At 37.3% G+C, this 18,960-nt stretch overlaps 7 protein-coding genes across 7 annotated transcripts; 3 read left to right on the top strand and 4 right to left on the bottom strand.

Annotated features, from left to right (window-relative positions):
* Nucleotides 1-8: 8 nt before the first annotated feature.
* EV154DRAFT_514598 (peptidase S8/S53 domain-containing protein) lies at nucleotides 9-3,683 on the bottom strand. Its single transcript, XM_051602151.1, has 10 exons — nucleotides 3,177-3,683; nucleotides 3,004-3,094; nucleotides 2,775-2,927; nucleotides 2,616-2,677; nucleotides 2,466-2,509; nucleotides 2,307-2,376; nucleotides 2,092-2,194; nucleotides 1,876-2,034; nucleotides 1,171-1,803; nucleotides 9-1,093 (listed from the first exon to the last, which is right to left on the bottom strand). Exons 1-10 carry the CDS (start codon nucleotides 3,513-3,515, stop codon nucleotides 84-86), a joined length of 2,664 nt encoding a protein of 887 aa, XP_051455825.1. The 5' UTR covers nucleotides 3,516-3,683; the 3' UTR covers nucleotides 9-83.
* A 191-nt stretch (nucleotides 3,684-3,874) lies between these two features.
* Nucleotides 3,875-5,919, bottom strand: EV154DRAFT_553049 (uncharacterized protein). The gene is made up of 2 exons (XM_051605100.1): nucleotides 5,520-5,919; nucleotides 3,875-5,367 (listed from the first exon to the last, which is right to left on the bottom strand). The coding sequence occupies exons 1-2, from the start codon at nucleotides 5,833-5,835 to the stop codon at nucleotides 3,911-3,913; spliced, it is 1,773 nt and encodes a 590-aa protein (XP_051455824.1). The 5' UTR covers nucleotides 5,836-5,919; the 3' UTR covers nucleotides 3,875-3,910.
* A 2,870-nt stretch (nucleotides 5,920-8,789) lies between these two features.
* EV154DRAFT_423879 (nucleotide-diphospho-sugar transferase-domain-containing protein) lies at nucleotides 8,790-9,877 on the bottom strand (the record flags this gene model as incomplete). Its single annotated transcript, XM_051596165.1, has 2 exons — nucleotides 8,790-8,957; nucleotides 9,017-9,877. The coding sequence occupies 2 exons, from the start codon at nucleotides 9,875-9,877 to the stop codon at nucleotides 8,790-8,792; spliced, it is 1,029 nt and encodes a 342-aa protein (XP_051455823.1).
* Nucleotides 9,878-11,290: 1,413 nt separating this feature from the next.
* Nucleotides 11,291-12,290, top strand: EV154DRAFT_282504 (uncharacterized protein). Its single transcript, XM_051594761.1, has one exon. The coding sequence runs from the start codon at nucleotides 11,568-11,570 to the stop codon at nucleotides 12,120-12,122; it is 555 nt and encodes a 184-aa protein (XP_051455822.1). The 5' UTR covers nucleotides 11,291-11,567; the 3' UTR covers nucleotides 12,123-12,290.
* EV154DRAFT_514591 (uncharacterized protein) lies at nucleotides 12,104-12,690 on the top strand. The gene is made up of 2 exons (XM_051602150.1): nucleotides 12,104-12,435; nucleotides 12,502-12,690. Exon 1 carries the CDS (start codon nucleotides 12,161-12,163, stop codon nucleotides 12,371-12,373), a length of 213 nt encoding a protein of 70 aa, XP_051455821.1. The 5' UTR covers nucleotides 12,104-12,160; the 3' UTR covers nucleotides 12,374-12,435; nucleotides 12,502-12,690.
* Nucleotides 12,104-13,473, bottom strand: EV154DRAFT_553046 (uncharacterized protein). Its single transcript, XM_051605099.1, has 2 exons — nucleotides 12,498-13,473; nucleotides 12,104-12,435 (listed from the first exon to the last, which is right to left on the bottom strand). The coding sequence occupies exon 1, from the start codon at nucleotides 13,245-13,247 to the stop codon at nucleotides 12,525-12,527; it is 723 nt and encodes a 240-aa protein (XP_051455820.1). The 5' UTR covers nucleotides 13,248-13,473; the 3' UTR covers nucleotides 12,104-12,435; nucleotides 12,498-12,524.
* A 2,373-nt stretch (nucleotides 13,474-15,846) lies between these two features.
* On the top strand, nucleotides 15,847-17,794 carry EV154DRAFT_514587 (uncharacterized protein). Its single transcript, XM_051602149.1, has 4 exons — nucleotides 15,847-16,013; nucleotides 16,067-16,177; nucleotides 16,247-17,183; nucleotides 17,249-17,794. Exons 1-4 carry the CDS (start codon nucleotides 15,891-15,893, stop codon nucleotides 17,584-17,586), a joined length of 1,509 nt encoding a protein of 502 aa, XP_051455819.1. The 5' UTR covers nucleotides 15,847-15,890; the 3' UTR covers nucleotides 17,587-17,794.
* Nucleotides 17,795-18,960: the final 1,166 nt, after the last annotated feature.

Genomic DNA, 18,960 nt, shown 5'->3' with positions numbered 1-18,960 from the left:
ACAGCTGTAGTACACACACATTATTTTTTATTTTTATTATGTATTAATAAAGGAGGGTTAAAGGGGGAGGGGGGGGGGGGGTATTAATCGATTTTAAGTTGTATTCTAGGTGAGATCCATTCATCCCAATCACTCTTCTTCTTTCCATAAACACGTAATCCTCTTACTTTTAAACGATATTCACCCGACTTCACCATCTTGGGTTCATACCCACCATTCGTACCAGACAAGGTCACATCTTTAGGTACATACACACCGTTCCAATTCCATGTATAAAAAGCATTGGTGTATTCTGTGGTTGTCAAGGTGTTACGCATCATAAACGTACGTGATCCATCCGTAGGCATATCACCGATCACACTACCATACTTGTTTAAAACTTGAATTTGCAGTATCGACGTACCCGTTAACAATCGAACGAGCACGTAAGGTCCTTGGAAATTGGAGGCGAGGTCTGTTCGGATATGGAAATGACCTGTTTCTTGTGGCTCTAATGTGCCTGTACCGTTCGTGAATCCAATAGCGGGGAATGTGTAAGGTGCAGCCATGGAAGGCTTCGTGGAACGATCAAGGATGGGTAAATCTAGCATATTACCCTTCATACCAATATATGGCACCGCTGCCTCGTGATTCTTCTCGTCGTCATGGATACGTAAGTAACCTCCATACATGGCATGAGAATCTGACGTAAATCTGGTCGGAGGCTGGATACGGACACGGACCTGAACTGATTGTCCGGCAGGTACCACCAATTTGGTAAGAGAAAATTGGACACTGGCAACAGAGTCTTCGTCGCCGCCATAGAGACTCACAGGTTCCGTAGGTGTCAGGTCCGTCTTGTTGTTCATGGAATATCCGGTGGCTGTTAATGAAGCTGAATGACTGAGACGAAAGGTCACTTCGTTTTCGGTATCATGGTTATACACCGTCAAGACGTGTTCTTTGATAAAATGAGCAGTATCGTTGAAACTGAGTTTGGCAGGTGACACATGGAATCGTTCATAACCACCAATGGCTTGTGAAACATCAACAACACCAGCTCCTTGCCGAATAGGGGAATCACCATAATGTATAGCGGAGATGGGTTCTTTTACTATAATATCCACACAAAACGTTTTTTTTTTTTTTTAATTACATACACTCGTGCATATTTAATCAATTTATTTTTACCTTGACTAGCAAAATTCATTAAAAGGTGCTTGACCATGTCGGGCTTCATATCGGGCTGAGTATTTGAAAGCAACAAAGCCACTGTACCAGCAACATAAGGTGTTGAAAAGGAAGTACCGGATCTAAATCCGTACGATTTCAGGTATCGAGGTAAAGTGGAAAAGATATCACCACCGACTGCCATCAATTCAGGTTTCAACTCCAGTTGATTCGTAGGACCCAATGTAGAGAAACTGGCCACACTATCCCTGTACACCTCGGCAGATTTCAGGGCCACCAAGACCTTGGTGAATTCTGCATGTTTAGCCTCTTCAAAGGCGAACTTGGCATCATCATTGTTAATAAAGGCAATGGGTAGAACAGCCGTTGTCAAGATTTCGACGTCAGTCGTTGCATTTTGAATATTTGAGTAAAGGATGGCTGCAACGGCACCGGCATTTCGGGCATGCATGACTTTCTCTAAAGAAGTACAGTTGCCACCTTGATGGATCAAGGCAATCGTTCCATTGTATTTGTGTTTGTGAAGTGGAAGACAGGCATCGTTTTCGGCATTAAATTCTTTACCCGTAGATACAATCGGAAGCTTGTTTCCCAAGTTGAGAACAAAAGGTGTACTAGTGTAGGTACGGTAAGCTATTTATACACACAAAAAAAAGTTAAATAGTTGCTTTTTTTTTAAAAAAAGGAGAGAAAGAATAAACGTACCAATTTCGATAGCCTTTTTGGATTGGTTATACAACTTGAGAATATATCCAGGTACATGATCATTCATGGTAGATCCAACAGCAATCACATCTTTACCTGTTGCAGGGGAAGCAGTCAAGAAGACACCGCTCGTGCCAATGTTACCACTAGCCGTAATCACTGCTTAAAATATTAGTATAATTATTTTTATATTAAAAAAAAAAAAAATTGTATTACCATGGATTCCTTTGGCTACTAAACGATCAGCGACGACGGATAATACATCTTGAGCCCAACCTCCGCTCACGCCAAGTGAGATGCTAATCACGTCCATTTTAGCCTAATCAATCCCAAAGAATAAATAGTAGGGAGGAGAGGAGGAGGAGTGGGTGTTTATTTAGGGTTACGTCATGTGACTCATACATTTATAAATAGTTTTTTTTTTACTTTACCTCATAAGCCATTTCCATTGCTTTGATTATGATGTCGTTTGGTGCAGTAGGGAAATTACAGCCGTACACTCTAAAAAAAAAAATTTGTTTTGGGATTAGCCGGAAAAAAAATAAATAAATAAAACAATGAAAAAAATGTGTTGTCTTGTTTTAGTTTACCTCCACATACCAATGGTAGCGCCTGGAGCAACACCATTCCAGTTCTAAAAAGTTAAGTCGTGATGAAGGGAGGGAGGGAGGAGTAAAAGAAAAAAGTTAATATTTAATAATTTAGGAGTGATAAAAGAATCAATGGGATAATAAACGTACATATTCTTTATCTTCAGCAGCAATAATACCCGTGACAAAAGTTCCATGGCCCGTGGCTGAAGCTAATAAAAAGCGACACGTAAAAAAAAAAAAAAAAAAAAAAAAAAAAAAAAAATGTTAAAAGATGAAACATTAAATTCATGTTACACATTTTTTTACTTGAGTTGGCAGGACAATCATCCATCGGGTCGTTACTTGATTTAATCGAACTCAATGAGCCATTGAAATTATTACCGACTAAATCATGGCCATAAGCAATTTTACAGCCTTTGCCAAAACATCCGCCTAATGCAGCCAAAGTGTAATCCACACCTTACAACAACAACAAAAAAAGAAAAGGTTAATATATAAAAAAAAACATTCGTGGTGAAGGAGTTTTTTTATCTACCTGAATCAATAATACCAATCTTGATACCAGAACCATTTGATTTTAAACTTTGGTACTTATTATTAGCTTGGGTCAGAATTTTTATAGTGTCCTATTTATAAATACGTTATATTGAATAAAAAATAAATCAAAAAAGGGTATTTTTTTTTTTAAAAAGAGGACATCTGCACTACCTTGTCTTGTGGTACAAATGTTCTGCTATCATCATTACTGTCGTCATGGTGATTTTTAAAGGGAGCCTGTTGTCGAATACGGTGATGGACAGGCCAAACGTTAAGATGGGATGGGAGATTGTGAGCAAAATGTTGATTGTTAAATTCGACAGCAGCGCCAGTAAAGATATCCGAATGATAGGTGTGTCGAATATTAGAAATCATGTCTTTGTTCTTTTCAAGAAACAAACGGGTCTCAGCCTCAGATGGAAATTCGATGATGTATTCGTCTGCTGCATGACATTTCGTGCTACAAAAAATGCTTACAAGAAATACAAGCAGTATTAGATGGTGTATCATGATGCTCGTATTTTTTTTAAATGAAAAAAGAAAGAAAGGAAAGAAAGAAAAAAAAAGATAAAAAGAATAAATGAATGGAGAAGGGGTTAAGAAATAACAAAAAAAAAATAAAAAAACTTAATTTATGTAGCCATGGGAAACCCAGTCATGGTTATATTTTATTCCCAGTAATATTACTCCTATGCTGAAAAGAGTTAGAAAAAAAAAAAAAGAGGACAACAATAATAAGGAGCGCTTTATCAAATAAAAACAGATGAAGAGTTTACATGTATGTTATGGTACAGAAAAAAAAAAAAAAAAAAAAAAAGATGGCATGTTTTTTTTATTTAATATACAAATGTTTAAATATAGATTTACAATTTTTTTTTTTTTTTTTTTTTTTTATTCTTGGCATATCACGGTAAAGAGAGAATTTCAGTCTGCAGAGCAAGTGACTTTTCGATAGCATCACAATAATTTTGATATTTTATAATTTCGTGTAAAAGATAATGCGATTTTGCTTCCCAGTTAGATTTCACTTTAGAGCTCAATTTGGGACAAGAAAGAAATCGTTTCTCCATCTTTGGCTTGATATCACGATGTTCATCTAATTGCACAGATAGCTCCTGAACATGTTTTATAAACGTTTGAAGTTGCCCTGATTCATCCAACATACTACTGCTCATCATCGGTGCGGGCGCCTCCCATTCATTAATCACTTCCACCACATCGCTCTCTAAACAGTCTCCCCATCCATATTCCATCGAACTCACACCACCTCGTAAAGGCTCTTTACTTTCACGCGCTGCCCAATAATTGCATGTCGAAACCCATTCATGGACCTGCTCAACTGACCCAACTTGAAACAAAAATACCGCCCCATTCGATTGCTGCAGTGCAAACGCATGTTGTCGTTGTCGACTGTAACCAGATGGTAATGCATTGGCCAACGTATGTTTCAAATCCACTGAACCAATCAGTTGCGCGTTAGACATCCAATCACCTCCACCCACAATCACATCGCTTGAAGTTGACATCTGTGAAGCTGTGTCCGAAAATGTCGAGTTGGATCTCGACATGATAGTCGTACGAATCGTATGACGTTTGGTCGTACTGCTGTTCGTGTCCAGTTTGTACATTCGAAGTTGACTGCGTTCAATCACCATGAAACAATCACGCCAATCGCGATGTTTGGCCTTTTGTCCCGTGCGTTCTAGCATGTGCTTACGTACAACCATGCCTTCTTTGTAGTAAGGAGCGTTGCTAATATAACAGGTGGGTATATCCGCATTCTGGAGGTGCGAGGCAACTGACTGGTAATGCATGACGGAAGTCGAGTTGGTTGATTGAATAGAAGAGATTGAATTATCTTCGTTACCCAAGATAGAGTCACGCGCACCCTTCCAAATAATGGTACCCATACCACGCTTGAAAGCCGCACTCACTCGGTTAGAAGAAGGGGGTGAGGAAGGGTTGGTGATTTGACTATGACGAATACTAGAATACATTTGTTTCAGTAAACTCTTGACTTCGATCTGCCATGCTTTCGAACCCAGAGTCCAGCTGGGAAAATGTCGAGAGTGTATGGAGGTGTTGGAATCAATAGAAGCCGCATAATTTGAGGATTTTGTTGATAGGGCACTTTGGTTACTAGAGGTACGTTGAAGAGGGATCCAATCAAGTGACCCGAACGAAAGACCGCTACTTGACCGATGATCGTCGACTTCTGCTGCAGGAGTTTCTAATTGAGCATGAATAGCATTCATCGTATTCTTTACAAAAGCAGATCGTGACATTTTCTTGTAATCTCCTTGGGCCACATGTAGATCCGTATTTAATAGCAAAAGCGAATAAACAATAGCATGAACTACGTCTACAATAAAAAAAAAAATTAAAAATTTAGAGTTTAGAGTCAAATATTCATTGCGGCATTTTAAAAAAAAAGAGGGGAGTTTTTGCGTTTGCTAACTAGCAAACTAACAAAGAGGAAAAAAAATCCTTTTTTTTTTTTTTTTAGTATCTTACCACTGGTGCCAAAGATACACTGAGGATTACATTCAAAATAGCGTACAGAGAATTGAGATAAGATACGATCAATTTGTTGTGTCTCTCCTTTCAAATGAAGTCTTGAACATAGACTACGAAAGGCTTGTTCAAGAAACAAGTCTTTGAAATCAAAAAGAATCATGTAAGATTGAAGAATCGAGTGACTGCATGGTTTTCCATTGCCTATCCATTCCACAACACGATCCAAATCATCATAGACGGTGATATCCTGATCCCAAATACGTTGGGCATACTCAGTAGCAGAATTATCAACAAGGGAAGAAGAAGAAGACATGGAAAAAGAGTCACTAACAGGACCCCAAAGTTGGCAATCTGGGATGGCTCTCTCGTTTTCAATGGCAGCTCTTGTGTGACCGTCTTTTTCTCATTCGATTACATACATCAGGCCAAAAAAAAAGGGGTGGGTGGGTTCTATGATGTGTGAAAGGGTTTGCTCCCCTCAATAACATTTCTTTTTGCTTCATCCTTCGTTATGATGTCAACCTTAAATGGACTCTTCCACTTATGCGCAATCTTAGGCTCCCTTTTCTCTAATCTAAACAAATGACAAGTGGAGACACATCCCCCACCCGCACTTGTTATTGGATCCCCCCCCCCTTTTTTTTTTTTAATTATGTAAAACTTTATATTATATTTTGTTTGTAGACCGATTCACCTGCTTTTTCTGCAGTAACAAAAGGCGGCATCTTACCTATATTTAGCTTCTTTTTTTGGGGAACAATGCAACTAAGCACATATACACAATATAGGCAGGCTGTCAAAAAAAAAAAAAAAAAAAAAAAAAAAAAAGAGTCGCACGCAATTTTATTTTATTTTATATTTTTTTTTTTCAGTGGATTAATTTGATCGATATCTGCGTTTCTTGAGGTAAAGGAATCAATTGTATCTGTCTAGTATCACTGTTAGTATACGATATATAATTAGGGAGAAGGCAGAGGGGGGGTTTATCTTTGTTTCAGAGTTTTAATCGTAACAAACGATTAGAACCGATCTGAATTTTATCTTGGACTAATTGAATTGGGGAGGAGACGTATATAAAAAAAGCTTCATGCTATTTTAACCGATACATCTTTCCTTTTCTCTTTCGACTTTTACTAGTTTTCTATAAGTTGTGTGTAATCTTGATTGCACTTTTTTTTTTTTTTTTGACTGATGGGGGATCTGTCGCTTTTTTAGAATATAGAAAATAAATAAAAAGCTATCTGCTCCTGCATAGCAACGGGCGACAGGGAAACATAAAAAAAAAATGATATGAAACAATCTCAACTCTCTAGGTCACTTGAGTTTAATGATCGTGTACGTGTATCACTAAGTGACCATTGCCAAAGTAACGATTTGTCAGCGTGGAAGGTTACTCAAATCACCACCTGTCTTATGTACAATCTGGAGAGGGACTATCTCGATGAAGATAGCATATCTAAACGGGGAGATTATACATGGCTTGCATTTTACGTACAAGGAAAAGGGTCCCCCAGGAGTTTTTTTTAATGCAATTATTTATTCCATGACACCATCCCCGTGTGTGTAAAATAGAAAAGCTATTGTTTTCTCCCCTTGAAAAAGTACTTTAAAAAAAAGCGTGTATTGAATTATCCCCCCTTCTCTTTCATTACACTCTAACCAATGGGAAGGTTCTTTTATCCCGTGCCAAGCGATTTCCTTCTCTTTTCATTTCTCTCTCTCGTGTGTTAATGGGGCTATAATAATAAGCTAAGCAAATTTTTTTTTTTTTAGATTATTGTGAAATTAAAAAAAGAGGAACAGGCTAGACGCAATTATTTTAGACTGATATTGAATGAACTCTGTCTCTTTTTCTTTTTTATTTTACCTATACATACGTGTTCCTTGCAGTTTTTACGAACAATGTTTAATTGAAACAAAAAATCTAGACCCTCCGCGTTGCCATCTAAATCGCGATAGACGTTGAGAAAAGACCGACTATGGAAAATCACTTTTTTTGAAACTGCGGTAGAACAAAAAATGGCCCAAAAAATAAATGAGATCATAGAAAATGATTTTGGTGAAACAGTAATGATAAATTCTGCTCTTTTTTTTGTATTTATATAAGCATTTTGGTAGAAAATATAAAGAGGGGGGGGGGCGCGAAAGGCGCACAGAATATGAGGTATAAAAACAAGTTTTGTTATTTTGTTTCCAATAAGGAAAAAAAATGACATGTGGGACTTTTTTTTGCAAATGATATCATTTTTATCTGTCCTAGTTGCTTTTTTTTTTATCTAACTGTTTATCATTCGGATGATGGCATATTAGAACGCTTAAAGTATCTCCCAAGGTTTGTTTATATTCGTTTGCAATGAGAGGAGAGGCGGGCGTAGCAGAACAAGCCTTTTATCATGTTATTTAAAGCAATGATAACATGTTTCATGTCTCATGTGACGTTGCTAGACAGAAGAATAAGAAGAAATCAGCAGAAGCAACCGGCAGCAGCAACAGGCTTAGTGGTTATTTAAAAAAACAAGCCAGATTCTCGGGAATAACAAGCTTATCTTTAAAAAAAAAGGATCCTTTTTTGGCGAGTAAGAGATACAATTCAAATTGTCAATGAATGGTTATATAAACAACGAATGTAAGTAGCATTGTACTGAGAAATCAATGTACGATTGTTTGTAAATAACACAAATAATGTATCATTAAAAAAAAAGCATAGATAGTTAATCCAGGGAAAAAAAAAATCTGTGGGAGTTTGAACCGGTTCACGTTACACAGATCACATCTTACCGGGAAAGCCCACATGTGCTTTGTCATATCAAGGAGCATACAAATTGTATCGATTTAGATGAATTCAATGGCAACATGTGTAAAAAAAAAAAAACTTTAACTGCTCGAGTACAATTGGTGCTACAAGAATGGTATATTCTGGCACAGGGGAATGACCTTTACACAATGATAAAAAAAAAGCCAAGATATTTTGTGAAGAGTAGTGCAAACTAATTAGGACTTGCGTGGTGAAACATTACCAACGAAATCCGAAAAAAAAAAAGAGTATAAACATCAAATAGGATAATAGGCAAGGTTTCTGGAAATGTAAACTTTAAAATTAAAAGAAAAAAAAAGGGGTGGGTAGGAGAAACACATTTATTAAAGCAATTGAAAACGATGGACTATTATACAAATTAGATTAGGGCAATTAAGTGAGGGTGGAGGTGTTATGTATAGGGTAGAAATGGGGGAGAGTGGGGGATATGTATGGGAGGAAAGGTCTTCTTCTTAAGCAGCAGCCTTCTTCTGCTTTTCGGGAATAGTTGTTTTCTGCGCTTTTTTAGCTCCCTTTTTGGCAAGCTCTCTTTCTAATTTAGCATCCATCTTGTTCAGCCAGGAATCTTTAATATACCAGAAATTACTTTCCTTTAATTTCTGCTTCTTTTCTTCACCAACCTAATAAGGAAAATGCTTTAAATAAACGGGAAAGAAAAATAAAAATTGATGAGCCTTACCAGATAGTTTGCATGCACTATAAACGGCTTTATGCCATGCTTGTTGGGCAAATCATGATTATAATAAACAAATCCGTTGGGAAAGTGCAACACATCCAATAAAACAACAGATGTTGTTCGGAGGTCCATATTAAGATTATTCAAAGCAGAATTCATGGAACCTTGTTGCGTCTTTCCTTCAACGGTATCTTGGATATGAATGGTTTCTGCTAGCAATCGCTTCATCTCGGTGGTTGGGCGCATAAGGTAAAAACCCGAATTGATTTCCTGTTGGTTGAGCCCTTCTTGCTGGAATAAGACATGTGTTTCTGGTCGTATTTGTAAAAATGTGTTCACATATTCCACAAGACGGGGTCTGAGCCAAACTATATCCACGTCCGAAAAGAACACATTAATATCAAGGTATAACAGCTGTTGCACGACGAGTGTCTTGGAATGAGTAATCACTCTGTACTCTTGACTGAAATAAGTTTTAAAATCAGCTTCTACTTGCTGGTGGAACCATACTTCAGGGATTAACGAAGCTCGATCCCCATAACCAGCCAAAGTTAAATGCTCAAGAAGCTTCTGATCAAAGCAGAAAATCAGAAACTTTTCTTCGCCCGTCAGTCTTAACGACTCTATCCAGTTGTAGACGTGGTTACGCATGCCATAGTTTGCTGTCGCCACAATCAGAACTCGATCTTCTAGTAAATTCTTGTTGATTTTCTCGGTGAGTTCCTTGGGTGCTGCAGGTAAAGTCTCTGGAATTTCAATTCGATTTTCTTCTTCGGCAGCAGCGGCGTTCGCGGCTGCTTCTGCTTCTGCTGCTGCGTTGGCGGAGGCTGATGCATCGCAATTGCATAAGGCTGGTTCATACATCGTTTCGTTATTAGATACGTCAAAAAATGTTTGTTCGTTACTTAAATAGCTTGAGTCGGCTACTTTAGATGTCGAATGACTTGAGTAAAGATGACTCATGTATACAAAGGAAGACAAGAAAAGCAAAAAAGCCGCAGCTAAAAGTCCCTTTTTCTGGTCTGTCAGTATCATTTTTTTTTTCTTTCGTATTTTTCTGAAATAGTAAAAGAAGAAGAAGAAGAAAGAGAGGGAGACTAAAGGGGATTAGAGTTTAAATACCTGGATTTTAAAAATTTTGAGCAAAACAGTGCTGGTGTAACCTATAAAAAAAAAGGTCGGATCTCTAAAAACTGGGTTATTAGTAGCCAAAAGATAATCGTCTAGAGATTGGATTGTCAAAGTTATCCCAAAACATGAAAATATCTAAGGTTGAGTCTTCTTGTGTGGTTTATATACCTATTTTAATCTGATTTTCTTTAAAAATTACCATCATATCTCTAACAGCGCTCATATCCTTTTGCCCAATCGTATGTCACATTTTGACAAGATAAAAGAGAACTTGCTTGTTGTACCTTTCATTCTCTCTTTTCAACTTTCAATTGTTCCTTTTTTTAAAAAATTATACTATGTGATACCTTGGTTTTTATTATCTCTAGTAAATCCTGTAAATGCATATACTTTCTGACCATACACTGAATATTTGTTTGGGAATGGATTAAGACTTTCGTCTAAGGTTACTTGGCATAAACAAGATGTGACGAGGTTTAAAATGCATATAAGCATAATAGTTTAAGAAAGATCAGACTGATATGATAAAGAAAGCACAAAGAAGCTTTATTTAAATAGTATGAAGAATGACGAAATAAAAATAAAAACTTATAACATCGGATGCATTTCAGTGATTGTCTTTTGTATGCTTGTTATAAAATTCTCTTGCTCTCTACAGGTCTGTACCCAAACATGTCATATAATTGATTATTCTTATCAACGGGTCTTGCCACATAGTCATTTCCGGATAAAGCATGCGATTTGTCCAAGAATAAAAGGGGGAGGAGGACCGTAGCAATGATATGGTAGTTTGGACGTAACACCACTTGTTAGGATTATAATAAGTACCACGGGTATATTGGAGGTGTGGATTTAGTTCATTTTTTTTTTTTTGTGCTTTCCGTTGAAGGGAGTTATCGGTACTTGGTTCAGAATCTGGAATTGAGATTACGGACTTTTGCCAACTTGCCAATGTCTCTCTGGATGGTCAGAAGATTTATCTTGATATCATGATGATGATCTCCTTAAATTTCGTAACTATGCTTGAAATAGCAAACGCGTATTTATGATTGATAACATATAACCCAACATCGAAAATATCTAGGTAAATATTAAACCATACATACTAAACAATGGCCTTTGCTAACCAAAAAGATTTTACTCAGTTTATTGGGAACAAAATCAGCAAGAGTGGACCGTAATTGGTTTCTATAAAAGATTGATTGAGCACAATCCTACCGTCACCAAAAGAATAGCTGTTGGAATTTTGAAGAACGACCCACTTGAGTTAAGGGTAGCTTTTGTATCAAACAAGGCCATAAAAAAGAAGATCGACGTACTTTGCCCCGAACTGAAAAAATCAACCACAATCATCGCAGAGTTCTGGAACAAGCACAGTGAGACACTCAAGGAAATAGCTCTTGAAAATTGCGTGGAAGAAAGTATGGTGGAACGTGAGCTGAAAAGAAAAGCCGTGGAAAGTATAAGTAGGCCTTCTTCATCAATGACAACTCCGGAACCCACACCTAATAAGCGTTTGAGGAGTAAAAAGATAAAGCAGAAGGAAAGAGCCGATGAGTCTGAGCTGGTGGAGTCAGATCATGTATTTATTGCTGGCTGTGACGTATCAGTAGGAACTATGATCAAACGGGCTGCTCGTAAAATACATGAAAACAACCAGTCTTTGTCTTGCCGAGAACGAAAAATCATGACATCAGGATTATCTTCTATACTGGATTTGTCGGATGATTCATTCGATTCACAACGCTCCCTTTTCACTGATGAACAATGGTACGAACTCCATGCAAGATACGAACCTATGTTTAAAACATCTGTATATGAACTTGATCCTCTTTCCCAAGATTTTTTAAAGATTGCTTGTTGTACTCTTGAACTGACCAACGATTATGACTGTGTCCTGAAATATCTACGAAAAGCACAGGAGCAGTGCAGTCGCGTATTGGGATTACCTTTAAAAATACCAGAGCATATTTTGTAAGTATCACTAAATCATATATAGCATTGAAATTAAATAGGATGAACCAGAGATCTGAAGTGTCCATAATTTTTGTATTTGTTTTTTCATCCACCACTTTAAGCGCTTTATCGACTGCATCTTTGGCTTCCCTCACCAACCTCCCTTCGTCTTTAGCAGCTTTTGAATTGGATGAATCGATTGCGCATTCTCCAACACCAAGGTCATGTTCTTCATCTCCTATGTCTACGAAAAAACGGAGATATAGGCCCTAAGGGTTTTCTGTTTATTGTACGGATGATAGATTTGAACTACCACATATTAGCTAAGATTACACCTATCACTCACGATTAATATGAATTTCCTCATAATTTATCAATTTTAAATGTCTTCACATACATACTCTCGTGATAAAGTTCTTTCTAATTAATCGTAGATGCGGAATCGATTGACTCCCCCCGCTTTGACACGGACAGGGTTGGATGGTGGAAAGAGTAGCAAAAAGATGGGTGACCATATGGTGCAGTAATAATCAAATTCAGTTACACCTTTAGTCGGATGTTGAGTCAAAAGATACTGATATGGTTTAGTGATACCCAAAATATGCTCTGCTATTTTTAAAGGTAATCCCAATACGCGACTGCACTGCTCCTGTGCTTTTCGTAGATATTTCAGGACACAGTCATAATCGTTGGTCAGTTCAAGAGTACAACAAACAATCTTTAAAAAATCTTGGGAAAGAGGATCAAGTTCATATACAGATGTTTTAAACATAGGTTCGTATCTTGCATGGAGTTCGTACCATTGTTCATCAGTGAAAAGGGAGCGTTGTGAATCGAATGAATCATCCGACAAATCCAGTATAGAAGATAATCCTGATGTCATGATTTTTCGTTCTCGGCAAGACAAAGACTGGTTGTTTTCATGTATTTTACGAGCAGCCCGTTTGATCATAGTTCCTACTGATACGTCACAGCCAGCAATAAATACATGATCTGACTCCACCAGCTCAGACTCATCGGCTCTTTCCTTCTGCTTTATCTTTTTACTCCTCAAACGCTTATTAGGTGTGGGTTCCGGAGTTGTCATTGATGAAGAAGGTCTACTTATACTTTCCACGGCTTTTCTTTTTAGCTCACGTTCCACCATACTTTCTTCCACGCAATTTTCAAGAGCTATTTCCTTGAGTGTCTCACTGTGTTTGTTCCAGAACTCTGCGATGATTGTGGTTGATTTTTTCAGTTCGGGGCAAAGTACGTCGATCTTCTTTTTTATGGCCTTGTTTGATACAAAAGCTACCCTTAACTCAAGTGGGTCGTTCTTCAAAATTCCAACAGCTATTCTTTTGGTGACGGTAGGATTGTGCTCAATTAACCTTTTGTAGAAACCAATTACGGTCAACTCTTGCTGATTTTACTCCCAATAAACTGAATAAAATCTTTTTGGTTAGCAGAGGCCTTTGTTTAGTATGTGTGGTTTGTTATTTACCAGGGAAGTTAAGTGAAGACGCCATGGCTTTTATTATTGCATTTTTTCGCGTTCAAACGACGTTGATATACAACTCCGCACCGAAAATATTCGACACTTTTCACAAAAATTTGAGTTCCTTTAGTCATGCATTTTTTTAAAACCAAAAACTTGTTAATAAAAGGTATCTCAAATTCTACCAAACTTGACAAAATAGCAATATATATATATATTTTGTAAAAAGAAACTTTTTTATTTACGTTAATAAGTGGTATTTGAGCCACGAGCTTTTTTTACTGCCCGGCATCTATCGGGCATACTTTCTACAAGCTTATGACACACTTCATCCCCCAACAACTTCCATTCCTGATGAAGTGCAACCTCCAATTCATTAAGATTTTGAAGCTGGGCTCTTCTTTTAGCAATCCTTTGTCCCAGGAGGCGCCAAAGGTTCTCAATCGGATTCAAATCGGGACTTTGAGCGGGCCATCGCTCAAAGCCTGCAATCCCAGCCTTCTCTTTCCACCACCTCGTATATCCTCCTGTATGGCATGGGGCACCGTCTTCTTGGAAAATAAAGTCATGACCATATTTCTCTGTCAATTGTTCAAGCCAAGGGAGAAAGTTTTGACTTAAACAATTGACATATTTTTCTTGATCGACAGACCCTTTTAGTGTCACCAAAGGGCCCAAACCGCCTGCCCAAAAACATCCCCATACCATCACTGATCCCTTACCAAATTTAAATGTTGGTAAAACAAATCTATCCATATACCTTTCACCCTTCTTTCTAATAACTCTCACACCACCGTCGTTGTGCCTGAGTGCGAATCGCGACTCATCGGACCAGATTACCTTCTTCCAGTCATCTAATGTCCAATTCATCTTGTCGTCGACCCATTCTCTTCGCGTTTTTTTATGTCTAAGACTCAAAAACGGTTTTTTGGAAGGTCTGCAAGAATAAAAACCGTTTTTGCGAAGTGCATTCCTCAATGTCGTCAGGCTGATTGGATCGGTAGCCTTCGCAAGATTTTGCATATGAACACTTAAAGGTTCAAAGGAGTCCCTTCGAACTAAAAGCGTCAGGTGATGCTCAGCTCTTGCTGTCAGCTTTGCTGGTCTTCCTGGACGAGGTTGGACAGTCGTGATCCCTTCAGTTCGATACTTTTTTATAATCGTAACAACGGTTGTTCTAGGAACGCCCAATTCTTTGCTGATTTGGGTACCTGTCCATTTGGCATGCTCTGCCAAACCGCAAATGACTCCACGATCGAAATCTGAAAGTTCCTTGCTTTTTCTAGAGACTTTGTTAGTAATGTCAGTAAGTGGCATGATAAATTGTGTAATAAAATATGAAAGAATCGTTGAACGAAGAAAGAGTAGGTTTATTTATTTTTTTGGCTCAAAACGGAAGTGTCGAATATTTTATGTGCGGAGTTGTATTTGAAAGTAAGATATTTTATAAACGCCAACGGATAAAAAAAAGGAGAATGTCTACGTATTTTTGTAAACTTTTCTACGCATTTTTTAGATTCACGTGATCCATTCTTTACTTACATATTTTGGATATCTAAAGAGGGCCTACTACTCTAGATTATGATCCACCGTAGTTGGTAAAAATGTAAGATACAGGCTTACAATGCCTACAACGGGTAACGGGAAAATCTTCATTATGTAGAGAAGTCTGTCCTTAGCCGTTATAACAAAAAATGGGAGTTTATCCTTTTTTTTAAAAAAAAGAAGTAATAGTTTAGTGTTTTTATAGAAAACAAAAGGTGTTTTTATAGAAAACAAAAGTTGTTATTAACTAACCTTTTCCAAATACTTAGTATTTCTCTTTAAAAAAGATGGTGTTATACAGAACATAAGAATAAAAAAGAAAAAAATGAAGAGAAGAAGGGAAGGAAGGAAAATGTTTGAATGGTTTTTATATGTAGACTGATAAAAAAGCCATTGTATACATCAGGATGATTCAATTGTCTATTTAATCAGAAGTGAGTTTTATTTATTAACTGATAAACAAGAGCTGGCTTACGTCAGGATGATTTAATTGTATATTTAATCACCCATATGTTTGAGCCTTCACATACTACAAAACAGGCGTATTCCTACTCCTAAAAAGCAGGCGCATAAAAAAGTACGTAGAAATTAAAGGGCCAAGGGCCGTAGGTGTAGACATTCTCAAAAAAAGAGGAATAAAAAGTCCGTCAAAGAAGAATTGGCAAGTTACCTCATGAGTGGTGGCTTGCGGGGCACCAGTAGAAAATAACGCGTATTTTTTTTTTTACTTGTATTTTTTTTTTTCTTTCTTTCTTCTTTCTCATCATGACTAAAACTTCTTCAAGCAAACAAAAAATGGCAAAAAAGCAAAGCAAGAAGAAGCAAAATACCGTTCATCCCTATCTTGAGTGTATTCAAGGTGAAATCGCCTCACTCCAAGAAGAAATAGTACGTATGTTTTGATATTTAAAACAAAAGAATTATGCTAACCTGAAACGTAGCATGCCATTGAAGAACTGAAAAACACAAGAGACCTGACCGATGAAGAACAGTTAGATTTAACGATTAAGAAGGCATGTCTTGAACGATACCAAGCTACCTTAACTCAACTTGTACGTTAAAAGAACATATTTAACAACTTTTTTTTTTTGTTTGTTTGCATAACTGATAATTAATTGTAGACGGGACAAAGCATGATAAATAAAGCGAATGCACATACAACAGTGGCAACTAATATAGCTTTAGAAAATCGACAAAGAGAAACCATGTCATTCTTACAACTAATGTATTTGATGAGACTTGGACAACTTGGACTTTATGACTGTATCGATCAAGCTCCTTCTTTAGACACGGTTGCAAATCTGTGTGATCAAATTATTGGCGCCGCAGTTTATTACGCAAAAGAATCGTCACCACAAATCAAGGATCAAAAAAGACTAAAGGTACACGAACTTTTACGAAAATGGGATCAGGCTTCAAATGATGTGATCGATGACACCGTGGACGATGGAACTACCTTTAAACAACTCAGAGACTTTTTACAACATATCTGGGATAACTCAAGGGAAATCAAAAATACATCAAACCATCGTCACCATCAAAACAACTCTGAAAAAACATATGCAGTGCTTCAATTTGAAGGCATGATTCCAAAAGAACCAGCCCATGATGATGTGCCAAAGACAAATGTTTCGGATTCAGAATCACATGTAGAGACAAATACAACGTGTGATCCATCGAGTCAAGCTAATGCGCCTGAAAACAGAGAGACTTCAAAGACATCTGATCACAGCGAGACTTTAAAGACACCTGAGACACCGGAGAGCGAAAATGCGGAAAAAACTCCATCAGAAGCCAGTGATCTCAACTCCTCAGAAATCAATACTAGCGAAGCATCGAGAAACGAATCAAGGGAACATGTTGAGGATGAAGTATTGTCAGTAGCCAGCAATAATTCTGATAGAAACGGAAAATCACGAAGCAAAGAGAGCAATAAAAAGGCAGAACCTAAAAGTGAATCATGGGAAGACTCGCACAAGTCTGGAAAGAACGACTGGAATAAGCATGGCTGGAAATCAATTGACAACAGCGTGAAAGGGCAAAGCTGGAATAATGCAGGTAAAAATAAATAAATAAAAAAAGGAATTGATTGATTGGATGAAACTAAAGCATCAAAAACTTAGACTCCCAACATAGTGAAAAGGTGATAGAAGACGAAAACAGACCTACGCAATCATCGGAATCACCTGTCATAGAACCTGTCAATCCAGCTGATGAGAATGTAGAGGCTACTGAATCAAAGCCATATGTTGACTCAAATGAAAATGATGATTGGAGACGAAGAGATGAAAATAGTGTCGGACGTGGTCGTGGTCGTGGACGTGGATCTCGTGGACGAGGAAAGTTTACAGACAGAGGAAGAGGAAGGGGTGGTCCTAGAGGACGTGGTAGGGGTAGAGTAAGAGACTATGATGAGGATTACAACCGTCACTATGAACCCACACCCCAACCACAGGAATAATCTTTTTTTTTTTTTTTTTTGTCCGAATAATATTATAATGTATACACAAATGCACAAACAATGATAAAAATCCCCTTTATTTGATAAACCAGTCATACCTTACGTTAATTGCTATTATCCAGACCGTAAATTCTTCTTTTTCTCTCTAGTTTCGTTTTTTTCTATATAACCAAATAAAAGGAAATGGGAGAACCGCTTATAAGACAGACACTGAGGGTCATTCTTACATAAACTAGTCAAATGATATTACTAACAACATGATACAAGGCTTAATAGAAGCCACAGTATAAAAGTAAAAAGCTCTATGGAATATCTTGAGACTTTAAAAAATTCAAAGTCATGATGGCTTTCAACCTCTCATTAGAAAAAGGAAGAGTACGTTTAATTATTTACAAAACCTGCATTTACAAAAAAAAAAGGCCTGGCAAGGGAAAGAAGGAAAGGAGGAAGTCATACATCAACAACCTATGTAGAAAAAGTTGAAAGTACAAGCAATGTGGTAGACAAGAAAACTTAATATTAATGTTTTTGTATGGTCTGGAGCCGTAAGCAATCGAGTTATAATTATCAAAACCACAGTTAAAAAACCATAGTTAAGCCAGCTTCAAATTTAAATGTCGCAAGTACTTTCACTTTTATCAAATGAATATTTTTAAAGCAATTGTATTCGGACAACGATATTGACATGAAAGGTTATGTCAACAAAGGTTTTTTTGTCAATGTGTTTCTTGCCCTGACTTATAAACAGGTGCGCGATGCCGCTTCCAGTGGAAAATCTAAGCTCGAATAAACTGTCTGTGATATTGGAATTAGTCTGTAATACCTATATACAGTGTATGGTTGAGTTCCTTGGACGCTTCATTCATTTGATTCAATAAGACTGCCTCTTTAACCAAGCTAAAAAGCTGTTAATAATTGTTCTTATAAATATACATACGCATATAAGGATGGTTTAAAAAAAGAACGATTTATATATATTTGATGTCGTTTTTGTCGAGTTCGTTGTGTATGACACATGTTCAACTACTCTGTTCTTTACACACCTTAATTGTTTAAATGTCTTTTCGGTAAGCCAAGTGTCATTTTTCCCCTGCATTATAACCTGAGGTGGGTCTTGATTACTCTGACTCCTTGATGGTGTACTTGTGCTTATACGCTTCAATTCAACTTAATTGTACCAACCGTATCTATTGAAATTAAGGTGACGGTGATCTAAATTCGATTCCTAATCAAGGCACAATAATGATAAAGCAAGACATCAACAAACTCTGATACGATTAATATGGACACACGTTACATTACCCAATTTAAGAAGCATGGGTTCAACCAGCCGTCATCGATTATCAACGTCCCTAACAACGCGTCTGACTACTT

Source organism: Mucor mucedo (genome assembly GCF_025094135.1).
Source record: "Mucor mucedo strain NRRL 3635 chromosome Unknown EV154scaffold_70, whole genome shotgun sequence".
Lineage (NCBI taxonomy): Eukaryota > Fungi > Mucoromycota > Mucoromycetes > Mucorales > Mucoraceae > Mucor > Mucor mucedo.
This window is presented reverse-complemented; position numbering and strand designations above follow the sequence as displayed.